We start from the raw sequence: 19121 nt of genomic DNA on the forward strand, positions 1-19121 counted from the left end.
TTGCTTTCATGAACTGAATGATGATTTCATGACCCTACTTGCCACTTTTCAGCAACAAAACCAGAATCATAAATGACAGGTATCTAAATTCATGAATAGTGCATATGTTTTCATGATTTCATGACCTGAATTGCCATTTTTCATATCAAACATAAGAATCATAAATGACAGATAACAAAATCCATGAATAGTGCTTATGTTTACATGAATTTCATTCATGGTTGCAGCATACATGCTTTATGATTTCATGATTTGGATTGACGATTTTCGTCGCCTAAAATTCAAAAAGTAACGCGCTGCTGGCGTTACGGCAAACTGATTCATGATTTCATGACTTTTAGTCATGGTGTATTTTCATAACATAAAAATACACGTTCCACCCGAAATCATGACTCTTTTTCCTTGTTAGGAGTGCCGCATTTATTCCCGTGTAAAAAATCCCTTCCTACAATTCATCTAATCATTTAATAAAATCAAAGATGATAAGCTACTCCCAGAAACTCCAACAGACAGGCAATCCAAATCTCCGTCTTCGAAATTAACTATTTGACTTCTTGGTGACTTTACTTGGAAATGCCACAAACTAATCAGCTAATTATGATTGGCGTTATGTATCTAAACTTCCAAGAACTTATCGCATCCATCTTCATCGATCACGACTGATTCCCCGAATTTCCGTCTCTTTTTCTTTCCAGCTCCCACAGCAGCTCCCGGAAGCACTCACTCTAAAACCATCCCAGAACAGTAGCATCCAGCCAGCCAGTCACAGTGGGGGGTGTCCCAGTAGCTGAAACCCACCCGTCGAATGTGTGCAAAAGACATCTCTGACTCTGAAACGCCCGTCGAAGCGATTGTGGCGACAGGAAGCGGAAGCAGGGAAACCCGCGAAAATCGATTACCATCGTCACACTAGTAGCAAACTAGTTGATTGGCATTTAGCAGTTCCGTTTTTTTCTTTACACTTGCCGGGCGTTTCCGACTGAACCCAGCGTTTCGTCGGATGTGATTTAAGACGTGTCGGGGAAATAGGGGGAGTGATTGCGACATTCGCTGCGGAGGCGGAAGCTGAAGCTCCGTGTAATCGATTTGTGTGTGTGTGTGTGTGTGCATTGGAAGAATAATAAAAGGTGCAAGTTGAGGGGGAGGGAGTGTTATGTGAGGGAGTAAAAAGGGGGGCATTTGTGCGTGTGTCTCAATATTTATCGTGTAATCGGAGATACTGCACAAAGATAGTGTGAGCAAACAAGCCAGAAAAGGAAGGAAGGAAGCCTTGTGCAACGCGTGTCCCAGTCAGTGATGTTGACAGCGGTGGCGTCAGTGAGGCGTTCGTAGTAGCGCCTTTGGGAGTTGTGTAGAGGATATTCATTATCACCGGTTACGAAACTTGTCAGGCATGGGTCAGAGTGGGTGAAACGTTAAACGGGGAAGATATGTCGTAATCGTGTGGACTAGAAGAGGGAATTCAATTGATTTAACGGCGCACGACGGACTTCATCAATCATCAAAAGTGAAGAATGGCCATAACGATGTCATCACGTGGTGAGGTCACTGTGCTGCCAACGATGACCATGACCGGAACTTACGAAGCATTCAGCGACGCTGTTAATGTGACGTTCAGCCCCGTTGAGCAATCCGGTCGAAATAGCAGTGGTCAAGCCTTGATGCAGGACAATACTAGTGATGTCGTGACCAACGAAATGGTTCAAGTGGTTTTCTGTCTACTGTATTCTAGCATATTCATTCTGGGAATCTTTGGAAACGTGTTGGTATGCTACGTAGTGTTCCGTAACAAAGCCATGCAGTCAGTGACGAACCTGTTCATCACTAACCTAGCCTTATCGGACATTCTACTCTGCGTTCTGGCCGTACCTTTCACACCTTCGTACACATTCTTTGGACGGTGGATATTCGGAAAAGTGATCTGCCATACGGTGCCATTGGCTCAAGGATGCAGTGTGTACATATCAACGCTAACCCTAACTTCGATAGCGATAGATAGGTTCTTCGTTATAATCTATCCATTCCACCCTCGAATGAAATTATCAACCTGCATCACAATCATCGTTCTCATTTGGATCTTCTCCATGCTGGTGACTCTCCCGTATGGCCTCTACATGAGCCATCACGACGACACCAATGGAACTCTCGCCAACGAAACCCTACCAGAAAATCGTACATTCTACTGCGAAGAGCTCTGGCCGGAAGACATGCGCAAGGTCTTCTCGATCGCAACTTCGATCCTGCAGTTTGTCCTACCCTTCATCATCATGGCCATCTGCTACATCTGTGTGTCAATTAAACTAAACGATCGTGCCCGAACGAAACCCGGATCCAAAACCACCCGCCGAGAGGAAGCCGAACGAGATCGCAAGAAACGCACCAACCGTATGCTGATCGCCATGGTTGCAATCTTCGGCATCTCCTGGCTACCGTTGAACCTCGTCAACATGAGCAACGACTTCTACTCGGACATCAACGATTGGCCCTACTACAACCTACTCTTCTTCATCGCCCATCTGATCGCCATGAGCTCAACCTGCTACAACCCCTTTCTCTACGCCTGGCTCAACGACAACTTCCGGAAAGAGTTCAAACAGGTTCTGCCTTGCTTCAACCCTTCCCGTGGACGAAGCACCATCAGCACTCGTCGCTCCGAGCACCGAACCTGCAACGGCAACAACGACACCGTTCAGGAAACCCTCATCCCATCCTCCCAAGTACTACCCCCAGTCTCCAACCGATCCCCCAACACCACCACCACCACAACAACCACCGATTCCAACAAACCCTCCGTTGATTCGATTCTCCTGTCGGAAATCGGACCTCCAACACTGTCCCCGGACCCCCCTCTACTGCCATCGATTCAGAGCCAGGAAACGATCGTCCTCCCGTCCGGGGTCCTGGAAACCCCCTTCGAAGTTCAACTGCCCCCACCCCCGAAACCCACCAACAACGGACAACCGACGTCCTCCAACAATGGCGTGGGGAACGGGGGCCTCTCGCACACCCCTGCCCAGAAACCCTGCAGTAACCCGAAGCTGCAATCGCTGATCCTGATCAACGATGGAACGTGCGGCGACACCAAGCTGCCGGAGATACTGTAAAAACGCCGAATCTGAGACTGAGCAACCAAAAACAAACAACAAAACCAACCATTCATCGAACGTAACGATTCGAGAGGCGTACGCATGTGTGTGTGTATATATTTTAAGGTAAGTCCCTTTTTTACTACACTGAAATCCAAACTTGCTTAATGAGTCATAAATAGAATTTTAATTAAATGGAATCCTCTCTCCAAAAAATAGTATGTTTTGAAGATTTGTGGATTGATATAATATAAACTAGAGAGGAAACTTGTATTACAAAGCTTGTGAAAAACTACGTCAGCAATATGATAATTTGCTTTCGTGATCTAGGTAAGCCACGAACTGCGTGAAAAACAGGTTTTTAGATCTGGGGATTTTTGTTTTATTTCCGTACAAAGTGGGCCGAAGGGTCTCAGATTTTCATGAAACTTTTTCCACAGGCAGGGCTCATCAATATATGAATAAAAAAAAATGAGAAAAATTCAGGGTCCCTTATTTTCCCGGAAAACTCAGTTGGATTTTTTTTTTGTTTTCCTCTGACACTACTTACTTTGAAAAATCATAACTCAAGAACGAAGCATCGTAGAAACAAAGATTTTTTTATGAAAATGAAAGCAATAAATCAGGAATAAAAAAAATTATTAACTGGAAAAAGTTTTCCACAAAATTTTCCACCGTTGAGAAAATTCGTAAAGATAAGCCGGAAAAAATATGCTCCAACCCGTGGAAAATTTTCAAAAAAATATTTTTGAGAAGATAATTTCATAAGCTTGAATCGCTAAAACTTTTGACATGTACTTTTTTTCGTTTTTGAGTTATGGCCAATTTTGTAAAAATTGTGCAAATGTGCCATTTTGAGCCTTTTCCTTGAAAAATCATAACTCAAGAAAGAAGCATCGTAGAAACAAAGTTTTCTTATGAAAATGAATGCAAATTTTCCCAGGAATAAAAAAAAATATTAACTGGAAACAGCTTTCCACAAAATTTTCCACCGTTGAAAAAATTCGTAAAGAAAAGCCGGAAAAACTATGTTCCAATTTGTGGAAAACTTTCAAAAATATATTTTTGAGAAGGTAATTTCATAAGCTTTAATCGCTGAAATTTTTGAAATGTACTTTTTTTCGTTTTTGAGTTATGGCCAATTTTGTGGAAAATGACCATATAAGCCTTTTCTTTGAAAACCCATATTTCAATCGAAGCATCGGAAAAACAAAGATTTTTTATCAAAGCAATATGGAATGGATGATATTTTTCATGAAAAATTAATCCGCTAAGAAAAACTGAAAAAAAAAACTGTTTCTGCCTCAATTTTGCATTACACTGAAAAGGGCTTCTTTCTTTTCTATGGAACAAATAAGATCATTATTATTTTTTTAATTTTATTTATTCAATTATTCAGTAGATAACTTACATTTTCATCTCAATACTATCTATTTTTTCAACCGGGAAGATTGTCTTTGATTGCTAACACCAGAAGATTTTCGTTTTTATGTATTATTAAGAACAAAGCATGCAGTATTTTCTTGGTTTTCATGTGCATCTGAGAATTCACTAGCAAAAATGCTTCGTTCGTCTTTTAGTCTAATGAATGATATATTTTTGTTCCAGGAATTGGAACATGGTTAGAAAATCTTTCCTGAAGAAATTTTTCAGCCTCTGAATAATCATTTTCAGTTGCATAGATAAATTCCCAATCTTTTTTAAATTGGTCTATCACCTTTTGCGACACAGCCCAGTCAAAAATTGTTTGGCGTTATTAATTTCTGCTGATTTTCTAATACTAGCATCTCTAGTCATTTATTTTATTTGCTTTCATTTTCATAATAAAAAACTTTGTTTCTACGATGCTTCTTTCTTGAGTTACGATTTTTCAAAGAAAAGGCTCAAAAGGGCCCATTTGCACATTTTTTACAAAATTGGCCATAACTCAAAAACGAAAAAAAAGTACATTTCAAAAATTTCAGCGATTAAAGCTTATGAAATTATCTTCTCAAAAATATTTTTTTGAAATTTTTCCTCGAGTTGGAGCATAGTTTTTCCGGCTTTTCTTTACGAATTTTCTCAACTTTGAAAAATTTTGTGGAGAACTTTCTCCAGCCAATTTTTTTCTATTCCTGAGAAAAAAATCTTTTTTTCTGTGATGCTTCGTTCTTGAGTTATGATTTTTCAAAGTAAGTAGTGTCAGGGGAAAACAAAAAAATTCCAACTGAGTTTTCCGTCAGTAAGTAGGCGACCCTGAATTTTTCTCAATTTTTTTTTATTCATATATTGATGAGCCCTGCCTGTGGAAAAAGTTTCATGAAAATCTGAGACCCTTCGGCCCAAACCCGTACGGAAATAAAAAAAATCCTATTTTTAACCACTCTTCGATATTCTTTGAGAAATTTGACTACACCCGAATCTGTTTTTGCACGGGGAAGCATACCGTGCACAAAACGTTTTCAGTTCAAAATTAAAAAAAAACCGTGCAAAAAAGTAACGCCATTTCTCGACGTTTCATGCAAAAATAAGATTTTGGCGAAACTTTTTTTGTACGGCCGTTAAAAATGATTGACCCCCAGAATTGGAGCTTGTTTAGATAGGTTTTATCATGCATCGCTATCCCCTCGATCTAATCAGAGCTGTTGTAGCAGTATACGAGAAAAAAGGGTCTCATGATGTTGCAGCACATCATGATAGTTACAGAGAGAGATTACGAGTGAGAGATTCTCTCAATTTTCTCAGGATTCAATCCTGGTTTCGCCAGTCGTTGAACCCAAAACTTGGTAAGATATATTTAGCTGTCGAGAGTCACATATATCAGGTATCAGGTATCAGAAGGCCGGCTCCAGAGGCACGTTCCCCGCCATTTAGGAGATTTGTGCCATCGCCATATTTGAGCCTATTTCATCATCTACCCGATGGGAGAGGAAAGGGAAGGGAAAGATGGGAGGAAATAGGAGTGGGATCCCTTGAAGAGGGAAAATCGCATAAGCGAATTAAGAGCATGTAGCTCCATACCACAATGGGTTCGAACAGCGCCCTAAAAAGGGCACTGCAAAACGCATGAGCGTAAAGAGAGCCTATAGCTCATTACCACAGCGGGTTAAGAATACCAGAAGGTCCCGAAGATTCAGGTTTCTGAAATCAGTTTCACTTAATAAGTGTTTACCAAGTAATTGGAATCGCAATTACGCGAAAAATTTACATTTACATATCAGGTGATAAAAAGTTCCATAATCGGAATCACAACTACCACACACAAATGTATCAAGACACTGAATATTTGCCATGTGATAGTTGAGTCGGCAGTGGCCAGTCAAGGTCGTAACCAAGCGACTGCAATTCTGCTTTGACAAATTTGTTAAATACTTAGCCACCCTTTTGGATGGCTTAGTAATGTACAGACGTCCACTCGTCCCGCGAAGGGAGTTGTGAGGAACATTTCCTATAAGCAAAGTGACAAGCAATTGTGAGATCACTCGAAGCAAGGGCAATTGTGTCCCAATTCACCGGAAGTGGAAACATCCAAATCACTAGGATTTCCAATGGACGGAGAAAATCCATGGAATTTGGTCACAACCAATTCCCAGTTTGTGGAGTATAACAAATGCAAAGTCTGCGAATTTACATTCTTATGTTCATATAGAGATGTAGCGATGATCAGATAATGATTCATCATCTGATACATGCTAATTCATCAACTCGTGACTGATTTTATTCGAGCAGATCATTATGTCTAACACTTCTTCTCTAGCAGATACCAAGAAGGTTGGAGGATTTCCTACAATAAGTAATCCAAGATTTGAACTACTTAAGCATTCCATCAGACTGGAGCTTCTCAAATTGATATCATTGCCCACAATCAGCAGAAGGCCTTTTCATAGGCAGTGAACGACAACTCGTTTGAAATCATCCATTGGGGATGGTTCATCATGTGGTAAATACACCACAAAACGAAAGACGTATTTCCTATTGAGGTCACATACAGAAATATCAATTGTGACATCACATACATCTCTGGTTGTTAACTCAGAAATGAGTATGGCGACGTCAGCGCTATTTACGAGCACGCATGCACGAGGCATGGCACACGAATTTGCCATTTCATGTTTCTGAAAGTAGCAAAAACTGGGTCCACTAGGTTTCCTAGATAAAAGTTTACAAAAGTAAGGTTTTTGAACTAGCGCCACTGGAGCTGTACCATTTGCATGAGTCTACAAAGATTGATCGTTGCTGACATTTTATGCTGGAGATTGATCTAACTAAGCTATCCTAGCCGTAGCCACTGCCCAACCCGGGTAGAGGTGAATAACAAAATAATGGTAAAATAAGAACAAATTTTGCAATCATATCTAGTTTAACCATTATTATGTTTTTAATATATGACATTAAATATCTCATCAATGGCAAAATATACAATCATAGCAAAATTTGTCATTGATATCTTATACTTGAAATTCATGTAATAACTAATCAATAACAAAATGTACTATCATGGTAAAACTTGTTATTTGTGCAAAAATACTAAAAATATTAAATATCTAAAGAATAGCAAACATCGCCATTATAGTAAAATATCTCATTATTTTGATATTTGAAAACATTATTTAAATAATTCATGAGAACAAACCAATATCAAATTTTGCCATAATAGCTCATTTTACTATTCGTATGATATTCATTGAAAATTTAAAAAGCAAATGTTTTTTGCAGGAAAGCAAAAAGTTTATTTTTCAATCATGCTAAATTTAGATATTAAAGTCAAAGAACTTAAATTACCATCATTTTGATCTACTCGTGAATAGCTTATTTAGTTATTATTTTGTTACCAATATCTAAATAATAACATATTTTGTTATTTACGGTTGCCTTTTTTTTGCTATTATTTTGTTATTACAATGGCAAAATATGATATTATTTAGTTTTTATGCCTTATAAACTTAGTTATTATTTTTGTTATTTTATCTCTTATTTCAAACAAACAAAGAACAAATTTTGCTCTTCAATCATTCTATTTTAATGGTAAGTTTTGTTATTCTTTTGCAATTCTCCACTACCCGGGAAATTAAGCTTTTCGCAATTTCAGAATGAAAAAGATCAGCAGCGAACAAAAACCAAATCGGTATCTCTTAAAAGTCGCCAAAGGCGAAAAGCACATAATACACAGTGTAAAACGCATAATGCGAAACCATAGAGGTGAAAATTTAAACTAAATTACATTAAATGTATTAATAATCCCACCCTTATTTAGCCTCAGGCTTGAGACTGAAGAAGGGCAGCCGATTATCTCGGAGAAACACAAGGTCACCTGCACTATTGCTCCGGGTAGCACAGGAAGGGCATAATACTGTAGAGGGCGCCCTGGAACTCAACAGGCTCCGTTTGCGGCTAGGTTTTATTTAGACCCCCCTAACCATTCATTCTTAGGCACGGTAAGCTTAAAGCCGTATGAATTAGAGGTCACCTGTGAGGTGGACTTTTACCACCGGAACAGGCAGTCCGTAGTGTTAATTCTTAGCCAGTTGAAACAACCGCTACCGACACTACGCGGCTATCTAGGCTGATCGGGAAAAGGAAGTTAACATTGATTATTAACTCCTGGCGTGCCCAAATAGCCCAAAACTTGGTAAGATATATTTAGCTGTCGAGAGTCACATATAAGTATCAATTACAAACAGTAGACATTGGAACGGACACTAAGTCGTATTGTTACATACTGAATGTACTCAAGATTCGATGACTCTTAGCTATTTTCTGGCAGCCATGTTGATGTTGCAGTTTGCAATTGAAAATAATAAAACTTTTTCAGCTATGTCAATGCAAAACTGTCCTATTTTCAACGAAATCCTTGGATAACCCAAGTCAGCCGTTGGACTTAAGGTGAAGATGAATCGAAGCCAATGTTCAAATTTTCAAGAGCACGGATCTGGAGAACCAAACATCCGTTTGAGCTGAAAACCTAATCGATTGGTCACCACCAGCTAGTTACCAATCGATTAAGTTTTCAGCTTGAACGGATGTTCGGTTCTCCAGATCCGTGCTCTTGAAAATTTGAACTTTGGCTTCGATTCATCTTCACCTTAAAACTGAACAAATTGTGCTTGATTGAGCCTGCATGAGTATGACCTATATTCATAATACTCCGAGAGATCTTCTTCTTTTTCTTCTTTTTCTTCTTCTTTTTCTTCTTTTTCTTCTTCATCTTCTTCTTCTTCTTCTTCTTCTTCTTCTTCTTCTTCTTCTTCTTCTTCTTCTTCTTCTTCTTCTTCTTCTTCTTCTTCTTCTTCTTCTTCTTCTTCTTCTTCTTCTTCTTCTTGTCTCAGTGCATTGTTCAGAGTGCTTTGCGAAGACCCAAGCAGTCCGATTCATTTTCGCGCGCTCGGAGCGTGTTTTCGGTGGCTTCGTTCGTTTGCCCGGTGCTTTACAGAGGCCAGAGCAGAGTGTGTGGTCTTTTGATTTGGTTGCGTGTTCCGATGGAACGTGCGACGGAATCAAAACAAAGCGTGTTCGGTTCGCGTCATTCGAGTGCGGACAAAAAAAAACGACAATAGTGCGTGGTCTTTTGATTCGGTTGCATGTTCCGGTGGGACGCGCAACGGAGTCAAGACCAATCGTGTTCGGTTCGTGTTGATCAAGTGCGAAAAGCTTCGTGTTCAGCCGAGGACGAAGTACTGATGAGATCGTTTCATGCTTATGATAATTCATTTTTATCGTTGCTATAAGTAGCTTATATTTTATTTTCAAACAAGCTATGAATGGTTCGTCACTACAAGTGTCGACTTTTTCGCGTTTCGTTCAATATACTATTATGTTTTCGTCATTGATCAAAATAACCTTTGAATAGTTCGACATTATGAATGTCGATGTAAGACATTTTTTTGTTGCAACGTAACTTTTTCTTTGATTTTATTGTAATTTTCAAACATACTTTGAATGGTTCGTCATTACATGTGTCGACAATACCCTTATTTCTGTTACATACACTTTTAAAATACGCAATCCTTTTTGTCTTGGTCATTACTAAAAATAACCTCTGAATAGTTCGATATTATGAATGTCGACCTTTTTATAATTTCTCTCAATAAATTTTTACTTAGATACAACAATGCAACACTAGTTTTAAGTTTCTTATTTTTCTTCCTAATCCATGGATCGCATCACCGACCAAAGGTGACTCCCAGATCTTTTCCTCCCTCACTAATCAACCTGTCCCGTGATGATTGTGGAGATGCAGAGGTATTCTCGGTCTTTAGAAGCAACGATCATTACACAATAACGTTCCTTACCCTTCCCAACTGACTGTAAGGACTTGGCCGGCGCCGTTATTGATCAATAATATGAGAGCTGCTAAAATTGCACTTCTCGAATATGCGGATAATCCCATCCCTTATTCATTTGGATCGAAGTGCAATTCTTACCGGTTCGGATCAATCACGGAGTAGCAACCATTGACATGTACAGTCAGTCTATGCTATGCTATGCTATGCTATGCTCTTGTCTCAGTGCATTGTTCAATGAGCACTTTCACAATTATTATCTGAAAGCTTTCTTTATCAAAGTTGCCATTTTCGCATTCGTATTTCGTGTGTCAGATACGATGATACTATATGCCCAGTGAAGTCAAGGAAATTTCCCTTACGAAAAGATCCTGGGCCCACCGGAATCGATCCCAGACACCTTCAGTATAGCTTTGCTTTGTAGCCGCGGACGCTAACCACTCGTCTAAGGCAGGCCCCAAATGTAAACGACGTAAATGGAAATTACGCAAATTGAAGTTTCAGTGTTCCATCTTTGCTTCCAACGAAAATCGACAAACTGATTCAAAACGAATCGCAACGTTCACTTTCTCCGCACTCTGAAGACGGGAGTATAAGTTACGCGCCACTAAATTGATTGAATGAAACGACTTCCGAGCTTCGGTCGTCGTTCTCGCCAACTCAACCCAACCGGGAGAAATGGAGACTAAGACGACGACGGGATAACTTAATAATGGCTCCTATTTGTCCCGCTCGAATGTCAAATTAAAAAAGATAAATTGACCCCACTCGGGGAAACCGCATGATTGTCGTCGGTCGTCGTGTCGTCGTTGTCTGCCCTAGTTGAATTGGGGAAAAGGGTTTCCCGACAATAAAAAAATCTGAAATGCTTCGCAAATAACCGAAAAGTGCACTATAACAAAGTGAATTCTTTGCCAATAAATGCACAATCTTCTTTTTCTTGGCATTACGTCCTCCCTGGGACAAAGCATGCTTCTCAGCTCAGTGTTCAATGACCATTTCCACAGTTATTAACTGAGAGCTTTCTTTGCCAAAGTTACCATTTTCGCATTTGTATTTCGTGAGGCAGGTACGATGATACTCTATACTCAAGGTAGTTAAGGAAATATCATTACGAAAAGATCCTGGACCGATCGGGAATCGAACCCACACATCTTCAGCATGTTTTTGCTTTATAGCCGCGGGCTTTAACCACTCGGCTAAGGAAGGTTCCTACTTCGATTATTTATGGTGCGTTTCATATATCTTATGGGTGCATTAAATAAGCTGCCGTTGTATGTTTGCTCTTTACTGGAGTGCGGTGGAGATGCAGCCCGGAGTCAATCGGTGGGATGATAGCAGCAGTTATACAATTTCTCCGGTCGTATCTGCATTGGGGCACTAGTGTCGTGCTGTTCGACTCGTTTGGGTCTATTAGGTACGTTATACTGTGCGTTCTGAATTTCTACGGCATCGACCAGGAGAGGGAAATGACGATAAAAAGCGCAATTCAGCAAACTTCTTCGAATGATAGTTGGTATCGGGCCTGTGTTATGACTAGAAAATGAGACACGATGGATATCTATGACAAAGTTAGATTTGATATGCTTATTTCCAAAGCACTTCCAATTCTGTTTTATATCATTTGTTGTTGAAAGGACTCTTGTGTCAGTTTGTAACTTTGGCCTACTTTGTATGAAAATCCGAAAATTGGCACAGAATTCTTGTAGGTCGAAAATTAGTGTTTTTCCCCTACGATGCCACAAGATTTTGATAAAAATGAAAACAAGTTTCCACCTATTCTTGAACTCGGAACATACAGATTTAGACACCAATATCATATCGAATGCTGAAAACCTCTATAATAAAGATGAAAAACAAAATTCCATACCACTAAAGCCTGTACTCGAAAAAATGCACAAGTCAATAATGTTCGCAAAAAAAAATTTTTTTTGAGACGGATTTAGGATTTTGTGAAACTTTTAGGGAATGAACTAATACATATGGTTGTGTTTCAGCATAATTACTTTATTCAATGTCCTTTCCTTCGCTGAAAGCCCGCACCTTTCCCTTAAGACCCCTCATTACATTATGTGCAATGGTGGAGCCAACCATTTTGGTCACTTTCATCCATGCTTTCTTCAATTTCAGCTCGTTTTTAAACACCATGGACGGTTTTCGAACTAAGGTCATTATAGCCCAAAATTTATCCACCAGACCAATTTCTGGTAAATTTGGGGGATTGCGGTTATTGTCTCTGTACCAATGATGCAAGATCCGGCCAAAATAATGAGGCCACAGGAAGGGCGACAGATGCTTCTGGAGGCACTCGGTGCGGTAAATTTAGCTGTTGATGGTACCCGTTGTAATGTACGGTTTACTAGGTTTACCGAATTGCATATGGCCTGCCAGAGCAAGTATTTTTTGGCGAATTTGTCCATTTTTATCTTATTTATGGCTTCCGGAACATCACACCGTGATGTGGCAACGTAGAACTCCAGCCCCGGTATCTGCTTTGCGTCTGCCTTGATGTAGGTTTCGTCATCCATAACCACCCATTTCGGTTTCGTTAAACACTATCGATACAGCTTCCTTGCGCGGGATTTGGACGCCGTGTTTTGTGGATCACGCCGGTTCGGTGCCTTCCGTACTTTGAATACACGAATCCAAGCTCCTTTCATGGTTTGCTGAACGAATCAGGCGGAATATTCGCGACACTCGCGAATCGAAATGTTCGGATTACGCTTGAAATAACCCAACACCTTCAGGGCCTTCACAGGGCCAGCTGTCTTAGATTTTCTTCCACTTCTAGCCTGCCGCTCGGTCGTCTGTGACTCCTTAAAAGATTTTACCACCCGAGAAACAGTTGTATGGGTGATTCCCATTTGTCTTCCAATCTATCTCATGCTCACGGTCGGATTTTCCATGACGGCGCGCGAAATTCTCCAGCGATTTTCTTGTTTTTTCGATGCCCTCTCAATAATCACTGAACCGATTGTTATGAAATTTTTCACATGTAAACAATACACTCCAATCTAGTTCTACCCATATTCTCACCTATTCTACCCACGGACAAAAAAGTTACACACGGATAAAAATGGTGCATTTTACAGGCGTAAGCATGGTGTACAATCATGTGGTTTCTGAGGTAAGGCGACTATTTGCCAATACCACCTTAGGGTAAAAGCACTAATTATTAACCCATACATGTTGGGATTATATCTTGCACACCCCTAAACATAGCTACATGCTTTCTCTTTGGTGTACGCCCACAGGATCGTTAAGTGAGTGAGAAGGTAAAAGAGCGTCTGAACGCAGTTCATAATCGAGAATTGTAAAGAACGGTTGCATTTAGATTACGTGAATATAAATGTGAAATTAAAACAACGCGTTGCAAAGTATTCGATATCCGAAGTTCTCATCCATAAACGCGTATCCTTTCGGGAAAGTGCGGTTATTAAGGAAATTTCCCACAAATTTGGGGGCTCGTCCGGGAACGCGGGAGGAAACTATCGGGATAATCGCTGATATATAAAAAAAGTGATAATGTTTAATTGCGTGTTTTGTGCTGTGATTATTTGAAAAAGGATTGAAACAAAAGTAGTTTTAGTGGAATTATATTGAATTTTTGTAAATATTTTTTATTGGTATAATTAGTGATAAGAAATTTGAATTCGATTCATAGTGAAAGATAATTGGATTTATTGGAATTGAAATTTGATTGAGCTCAGCGCCAAACACTAGTGATCAAATTCATCACAAAAGAAACAGCAAAATTGATGCAGATGACTGTGAACCTTATGTCCTCATAGTGAATATGTTGTGAGAAATCTTGTGGCTGACCTAAGGTTAAGGGTCATTGTGCATTGTAACCGGAGAAAGCAAACAATAATTCGAATGCGTATGTCCGCATAGTGTGATGTGGAGACAAAAATAACAAGTGTAGTGTTTTGTTTCGTTGGGAGTATTCTGGAGAACAAACGATGATGACCGACGGTAACAGCTTTCCGTGTTGGCCTAACGCTGCTGCCTCTTCGGTGGACGTTCTTCCATTGAACTCTGTAGGAAATACGCTGACTCAAGTGGTTGAAAAAATATTTTTTTTGAAATCAACCGTTTCGAACTTGATGCATGAGCTTAGTATACTGTGCAATGAAATAACCTCTTTGAGGGAAGAAGCTTTTAAACATAATATAGTTGTTGATAAAGTACAATCTAATTGCATGTTCACTCAGCTCGCAAGTACTCTGAATGGTTTTTGTCCAAATGGGCGCGATTCAAATGAAGCAAATGATAGTTTGTGCGACGACGACGGTCGTGCTGTTTGGAGGAAAAATGTTAAGCGAGTTAATGTTAACAGTAAATCATGCAACGATCAGTTGGGCAATGGTCCAAAAAATGATCCCGAAAGTGAAAATGGTGAAGCAAATGCTTGGAATATGTTTGTTAGTAACAAATCTGTGAACGAAGATTTGAGGACCAGCGAAGATCACGATTGTAAGTCGACATATGTCGACAATGAGGCGTACGGTGGATTGCGTGGTAACTTCCACATAGAGTCCCATGCGCTAGGAGTGAACACTGGAGTAGAACCTCGATTATCGGTAAGTGAAGCAGAAGTAGCTTTTTCCGACTTTTCTGGAACAGACTGTTATTCTGTTCGAAAATGGATCGCCGATTTTGAGGAGCTTTCCGATTCGCTTTGTCTGTCAGAATTACGTAAGTTTGTGATTGCAAAACGTAAACTAACTGGATTGGCAAAAATGTCATTAAATGCAACTAATAACGTATCTAATTGGATAACACTAAAGGACCATTTGACAAAAGAGTTTGAATATTCTGAGAATAGTGCTACTGTGCACGAGAGATTGCGAAATTGCAAGCGGAATCATGGGCAAAATATTTTTGAATATTTTTTTAAAATGCGTGAAATAGGAGCAAAGGCTAATGTTGATATTTTTTCAGTAATAAGTTACATAATAAATGGTATTAACGACAATGGACCCGATAAAACTGTATTATATGGTGCGAAATCCTTAGAGGCATTTAGAGAAAAGCTGCGAATCTATCAGGAAATAAAAAACAGCAAGTACGGTGGAGTGAACAGAGAAGAAATTACTTCAAGCGAAAGATCTAATGATTACAAAAGAAGTTATGTTACCGATTTATACTGTAACCGATTGATAAGCTTTCCTAAATATGGGAGTCACCGAAATTATAGAAGAGATGATTATAGATCTAAAAAAAATCAAAAATAAGAATGTAAATAGCCGTGGTTATGATTCCACTGTACCCAGTGGAACTCGTTTACAAATATTGGTTGGGAAAATTCCCATTCAGGCTGATTTTGATTCTAGTTCAAACGTCTCCTTGATAAGAGAAGATTTGAAGTGTAAATTAAAGCTAAAATTGAATCATAATGATCGCATACGATTATTAACTCTCAATGGATACGCCTGGACTATAGGTAGTGTATTTTTGAACATTGTGGTGAAAAATTCAACTATGAGGATCAAATGCCATGTTTTGGAAGTGAATAATATGCCAAATAATGTACTGCTTGGAAGAAATTTGCTGAGTTTTGGTGATATAATTGTAACGGCTGAGGGAACTGAATTTAGGCCAAAATATAATTTGAAGACGCATCAGAAAACTGCTATGAACTTATCTGGGTTTTACAGTAAGAGGAAGTTTCTAAGGAAAGATGAATATAATGGTACACAAGTTTGGGAAGAAGCAGATCGCAAAAGGACAGGAGTTTCAATTCCAGAGAACGGTAGAACTTATAGCTGCTTCAAACGAAAAGACGTGGTTGAAGGTTACAAAAATAAATATGACCAAACGTAGACACCATCCGAGCCGGATGGTGGTCAGGATGGCCGATTTGTTGGGATTATATCTTGCACACCCCTAAACATAGCTAGGGGGACATGGGGCAAGAAGGACACCCGGGGCAAAAGTGCCACCTCTAATTTCACGTAGTTCAAATCAAGTTTTTGATGTTTAACGCAGGATAAGTATAAATTGAGTACTAACTGAGGGTTGTGTAAATATTACAGTTGAAAATGTTTAGTACAAAAAGTTAGAAAAATGTCTTTAACTCACCAACGCAAAATATGCGAAATATTATAAGAATGTTAGACTGGAAAACAAGGTTTGACTCCCAATAAATACAAAACATATTGATTTTTCCGCACAGTATTGATGATTTTCAACTGTTTAATATAGCTGTGAAGAAATTTTTTCGAAAAAGTCCTTTTGACATTGAATTTTACATATATAATAACAGTATGTCTTATGGGGCAAGAGGGACACCGCAATTTTCTCATATAAAATCAAATGAACTTTCATTTTTTTTGTTTAATATTGCATTAAATCAATGTTTCCTACTAAATAAAATCAAAATAAACCATCTTGGACATTCAAAATGGTTTCTGAAAATTTTACTATTATTGTTACAATCAAATAAGATGAAAACCTAATTAATTTCGTAATATTACTTTTTAACCGTAATTCAACTTTTATCCCTCAGTTTTTATCTTTACTTACTCTATAATTTATCGTTTAGGCGGGGAAATAATAATATACAAAATTTGTGGCATTTTGCTCTGGTGGTCTTCTTGCCCCATACGAGTGGCACTCTTGCCCCGTGCCTCGTTTAAAAACCTCATAAGAAGGGACATTTTCAAAAATCTCAAATCATCATGTGTTTCTTATATTTTTGAAATCTATCGATCACATCATTTAGAACAAGAGTTGAGCTTGCCCCTACACTGGAATAATCTTAAAAAAATGTGCTAATCAACCATGATTTGAACCTATATATCTTAAGGTGTCCTTCTTGCCCCCAGCCCCCCTACATGCTTTCTCTTTGGTGTACGGCCACAGGATCGTTATGTGAGTGAGAAGGTAAAAGAGCGTCGAACGCAGTTCATAATCGAGAATTGTAAAGAACGGTTGCATTTAGATTACGTGAATATAAATGTGAAATTAAAACAACGCGTTGCAAAGTATTCGATATCCGAAGTTCTCATCCATAAACGCGTATCCTTTCGGGAAAGTGCGGTTATTAAGGAAATTTCCCACGATTTTGGCCTGCTTTGTATGGAAATCCGAAAATTGGCACATAATTCTTGTAGGTCGAAAATTAGTGCTTTTTCCCTACAATCTTCGAAAGCTTATCGTCAGCAGTTAGCTTAGTTTGTGTGGAAATTTTTGCTTAGCTTCTACGATTTCATTTGATGGTAGTCTGGATGAATATATGATCTGTCAATCATTACAACTTGACGCGATTCTGAATTATATATTTCACGACATGCTTTGTTGTCATAAATGATTGTTAATAATTCAAATTATATTATATTTAATTTGTGTAAACATGCATTCATTTTAATCTGACATATTGTTGTTATTTTAACGTACAAATGTGAGATTTTCAACGTACATTATTATGCGATACGTGGCTCTCTTGGAATTCCTTCTTCATCTTCTTGGCATTACATCTCAACTGAAACAGAGCTTTCTTAGCCAATGATAATTTTTTCTTTGACAACAAACAAGTTTTTGGCAGGTACGAGGAATCTCTATGCCCAGGGAAGTCGGGGTCTCGTCCAGGGTCTTTCTATATATCTTGTAAAATTTGTCCAGTTGTTCTTCATTAATGTTATTTTTTATTACTCAAGATTCGCTCCTCATAACTGATATGAGATTAATGGATAACTCCATGATATCATTGAAAAAGTTCAAAAAAAAAAAAGACTTCTCAAAAAGTTTCCTAATTATGCTTAAACGGAACTCAGAAACTCTCAAGGGTTCTTACGGATGTATAATTAATAATTTAACCATATTTCTCTCAAGATTTCCCCGTAGGTTCAAACAGGAATTCCTTATGAATAATTTCGACGACTTGTTCAGGTCTTCTTCTAATACTAACTATCGTTTGTCTATAAATACATGTTAGAACACCAACAAATCATTCGCATAATTTAAAAGAAATTTCGCAACAAATTGCTACTTGGAATTCAGCAAGAGATATTAAAAAATCCCGAAGGAATCCTTGGAGGTGCTCCATAAAATAATTGTGTAAATATTGGAAGATTTTTATTCTATCACTTATATGTTTTTTCGTAGCGTTGTTGGAAGAATTAATGTTAAAATCTCTGGTGCAAACTCTGAAGAAATTCTTTAAAATTATATTCATTATGATTCCAAGAAAAGTTTCAGTACCGAACACTGGCAGGATTTTTAAAGTTTTTCTCAAACATATCTCTGAAAGAACTTTTAATAAAATCCTGGATTTTTTTATCATTCAAAATTGTTGGACGAGTCCCGGAAAGACAACCAGGAGATACGTTAAGAATATCTTGACAAAGTATTAGGATAAAAATTCGACTATATGTAGAAGAATTCCTTGAAAATGTATTTAATTGAATCCTTAAAATACATTTAATAGTTCCCTGAATCAATTCTTAGTGGAATTTTTAGTGGAATTTTTAGAGGAGAGGAAATATTTGAAGACATCTAGTAATATGTTGAAAGTATAACTAGTTGAGCGTAATACTTGGTGAAAAGCAGGATAAAAGCACTATTCAAATTAGTTCAAGGAAAATATCTGTAGTCTTAGTATAAAATTTATGAGCTCATGCATTTTGTTGTTAAAGCAAATTATCCGGATGTAAAACTAAAAAAATCCTAGAGTAATCCCTACATGAATCTACAGACGTTTCCTGGAAATTTTGTGATGGATTTGTTGGTGCTAATGTTTGCTCACCATGCTTGTCAATCTTTCTTCATCTGT

At 38.4% G+C, this 19121-nt stretch overlaps 1 protein-coding gene across 1 annotated transcript in view; it reads left to right on the forward strand.

Annotated features, from left to right (window-relative positions):
- The window catches only part of LOC5569778 (prolactin-releasing peptide receptor), a 539879-nt gene that overhangs the window by 334386 nt on the left and 186372 nt on the right, over window positions 1-19121 (forward strand). The window contains exon 2 of the mRNA XM_021849352.1: window positions 696-3212. Coding sequence (XP_021705044.1) covers window positions 1515-3104 — 1590 coding nt within the window. The 5' untranslated portion in view covers window positions 696-1514 and the 3' untranslated portion in view covers window positions 3105-3212. The remainder of the gene's footprint in view (window positions 1-695; window positions 3213-19121) is intronic.

Source organism: Aedes aegypti, chromosome 3, assembly GCF_002204515.2.
Source record: "Aedes aegypti strain LVP_AGWG chromosome 3, AaegL5.0 Primary Assembly, whole genome shotgun sequence".
Lineage (NCBI taxonomy): Eukaryota > Metazoa > Arthropoda > Insecta > Diptera > Culicidae > Aedes > Aedes aegypti.